General features: G+C 37.3%; 1 protein-coding gene across 1 annotated transcript in view; it reads left to right on the top strand.

The window, feature by feature from the left end:
• The window catches only part of CUNH2orf80 (chromosome unknown C2orf80 homolog), a 32,095-nt gene extending 29,477 nt beyond the window's left edge, over nucleotides 1-2,618 (top strand). The window contains exon 10 of the mRNA XM_004626720.2: nucleotides 2,245-2,618. Coding sequence (XP_004626777.2) covers nucleotides 2,245-2,253 — 9 coding nt within the window. The 3' untranslated portion in view covers nucleotides 2,254-2,618. The remainder of the gene's footprint in view (nucleotides 1-2,244) is intronic.
• The last annotated feature ends 928 nt before the right edge of the window (nucleotides 2,619-3,546 follow it).

The following is a 3,546-nucleotide window of genomic DNA, read 5'->3' on the forward strand; positions in this document are numbered from 1 at the left end:
TTTATTCCATATGTTTTCTTCCATAAGTATTGATGATTGCTGGCTTCTCCGTGAGAACAGATTCTTGTTTCATTCTTGTTTCCCATATGTATAAAAAGTGCTTTGCAGGCAACAGAGATTCAGTAACTACCATCGTTGGTCGGTGACTTGGCGGTGAGTGGCTGTGAGACAGCTGCGTGCTCATCTATACTGATCGAGGCCCATTTCCGGGCATCAGCCATTTCTGTGGCCAGCTGGTGTTTGTAAGCTACTGGGCATGGAAGAGCAATGCCTGGTTTGCCGCGGACCCTGATTCGAGATGAATCCTTCCCTAAAGTCCCCTTCTTTGTATTCAAACAACAGAAAATCCATTTGTATTTTTCCTTTCATACTTTATTCTTTGTGTAATTTAGAAACTTTTTTCCAACTCCTGAATAATGTATCTTTTAAACCAGCTAAAAGGCTAACAATAACACGTAGTTATAAATAAACATTTCAAACCACACAGAAAAGGTAAAGTGAAAAGTAAAATAATCATCTCCTCACATTCCAGTTCAACTGTTCATAAATAACTACCGTTAATATGCCTTGTGATAGCAGATATCTGCAATACATAGAAATATGCATATATGTCTCACCAATTTGTTAGACTTCGTTTATGTTACAGAAATACATATTTTATTTTATTAAGTAGATACAAAATATGCTTTATAATTTGTTGTTTGAGAATACTTTTCATTTTATATATTTGGGATTCTCAGAATTTCCTTTATGGCTTATGGGTATTAGATCATGTTTGCTGGATAAAAAACAGGTTTTTTAACCTGAAGATAAAACAATGTCTTAATCAGAATTTTCTGCTCATTTCTAACCACTAAATTTCTTCATATACTTAGAGAAGTGGAAATTTTTTAAAAATCCAGATATTCTGGGGAAGAGTTTTAAAGATTTCTTTTTTAATTGTATTGGTAGTGGTACCCCTTTTACTAGCCTATTACGCTACATGCAGTATCACTTCCTAGGAAAGTGTTAGTTCTGTGAACAGCACAAGAAGTGAATTTGAAATGGACGGGTCAGTTCCAAAGAGTTCGATGACAGCATTCTTGAATTCCGGCTCCTTGCTTAATAGCCTAGGTGAATTGCCTAATCTCTCTCTGCATTATTTTCTTTATAAAACAGCCTACTTTATAGAGTTATTATAAGACTAACAGTAATATATGAGGCCTGAGAGAGGGCAATATAAGTTGTAGGTTTGGTGGAGCTTTCTGGGTTTGGTTTTGTTTGGATTTTTGAGACAAGGTCTCGCTGTATAGTTCAGGCTGATTCTGAACTAATTATGTAGCGCAGGCTGGCCTCAAACTTGTGGCAACCCTTCTGCCTCAACCTCCTGTGGCTGGGATTACAGGTGTGCACCACCACGCCTCGCTGGCAGTATGTTTAAATTCAAAGCCATATATGCAAAATTCAAAATAACACATTAAAAGCACAATACATAGCTACTAAGAAGCTTTTAAAATATTTACTTAGGGTAAGGTTAGTCAAAAGCAGTATAACTTTTATTATTTACTTTTGTGTTTGAAAATAGTTTCAAGCTGACAGAAAAACTTCAAACTTAAAAGTTGCAAGACTGTCAAAAGAATTCCTGTACTTCTGAATTCATCCATTGCTAGTGATTTTTCCTTTGTGCTTTTACCATTTTCTCTGTCTCTTTGAGCATGTGTAGATGTAGACAATCTTTTTTTTTATTTGGCAGAACAGGGGATTGAACTGAGGCCCTTGCGCTTGCCAGGCAAGTGCTTATTCTACTGAGCCATCTCCCTGGCCCTCATACAATCTTCTTGAACCATCAGAATTTTTACATACCCTTTCATTTTACCCTGTATACTTCAGTTTATATTTTCTAAGAACAAAGAAAGCCATTCATTAAAAAAGTATAATAATCAATTTCAGAATATCTAACAGACGTACTTTTATCTGACCTACCATCTACAGAGAAATTTTTTCACCTGACTCAAAATGTCCTTTTTAAGCATTTTTCCTTCTATACAGGATCCAGCATGATGTCACATACTACATTTAGTTGAGAAACATATCCAAATTTTTCAGAATAATCCCATGGAAATTGTTTTATACCTACATTTATGTAATCCATCTTTGTCAGTTAGCAGCTGGTATTTGACAGTAACTTCCTATAGATTGAAAGCTACTGTTTGTGCCCTGTTGTCTTGAGGTACCTTATACTAAAATCATCCTTTCATTCTGCAGGTCACTTAAAAACTTGGACTTGTACCATGGAACCTGGTAACACAACCTCTGGCAACACACAAAAACCATCATCTTCTAGCTACAGCTTTTGCCAGCACATTTTTCTTTACAGTTGGCTTTTGATGCAAATGGCATTAAATGCAATTTTTAATGTTGTTTTCTTCTACTAGGTGTATTTGCAGAGTATGTTTTGGTAAAAGAAAAAAGTGTATCTTTTGTTACTTCATGGTGACCAGAAGACTGATAGAAAATTCAGAGAGTCTATAACATTTCTATGCCAGAACAGGCAACTGGCTTTGCAGTAGATTCTACAAGTGGGGAGCATTCAGTATTCCATAGTGGGGGAGTAGGGGACACTTTTGCCAAATTGTAATCTAAAATAAAATTAATTGGCTACTGATTGCCTTTACTATGTTCTCAAATGGAAAGTATTTAAATCATCTCAATAAAGCATTAAAAGAAAAATAGCTGCAAGCTTTCTCTCTGTAGAATGCGACTATTAGAAAGAGAACATTTTCTACTCTTTCAGTGGCTTTTCAAATGCTGACTAGGCATTTGGCTTAGCCTGTCAGTGTTTGTAATAACAATTTGATCTAATGAATGTCAAAGGAGGGCTCACACCATTCTTCGGGCCTGACATCTTTCTGCAGAGCATTTACAGTATCGTGTGCAAAAGCATGTGGGTTCATTGACTGCTGCTGAAAATGGTGATGATGGGTGGTGGCCATGCAGTCTCTTCCACACAGGTACCCAAGATTTGCTAGGAGGCTTGCAGCCTTAAGAGGGAGAGAAGGAGGAGATTGGTGACCTGTGGTCCCTGCCATAAGTACAGCTGCCTAAGGCTGGCCCAGTTTTTTGTCTAGTTCTGTTATTATGGAACAAGTTTTCCTTCATGGCTCTTGTCTTCTCTTCATTTATGATCTATGCATTTGTTGTAAGCGCTGTCTGAGGACTTTCCCAAATAGCACTGTGAATATGTTGCTTACTTTAAGTGGGTATACTTTAGGAGTCCTCCGTGGGTCTGTGGCATAAAGGTTTAGAATTCATCTTCTATCTGAACAGCCAAGGGGTGCTTCCAAACCAATAGGTTAGCAGCCATAGAGAAAGCTCTTTGGGCAGACACGTTGGCCCCATGGCACAGTGATGCTTGGGTAAGGGAAAACACAGGCAAATCATAACACTAATTTTAAAAACAAAAAGCAATTCTCTGGAAGAAAAAGCAAGAATTTTATATATTTTCCTGCTCTCTTAGTGTCTCAGGTTCTTGTAGAGCTCTTCATTTTTAGCCCATGGAGTAGTATT

Source organism: Octodon degus, unplaced genomic scaffold (assembly GCF_000260255.1).
Source record: "Octodon degus isolate 3935 unplaced genomic scaffold, OctDeg1.0 scaffold00016, whole genome shotgun sequence".
Taxonomy (NCBI): domain Eukaryota; kingdom Metazoa; phylum Chordata; class Mammalia; order Rodentia; family Octodontidae; genus Octodon; species Octodon degus.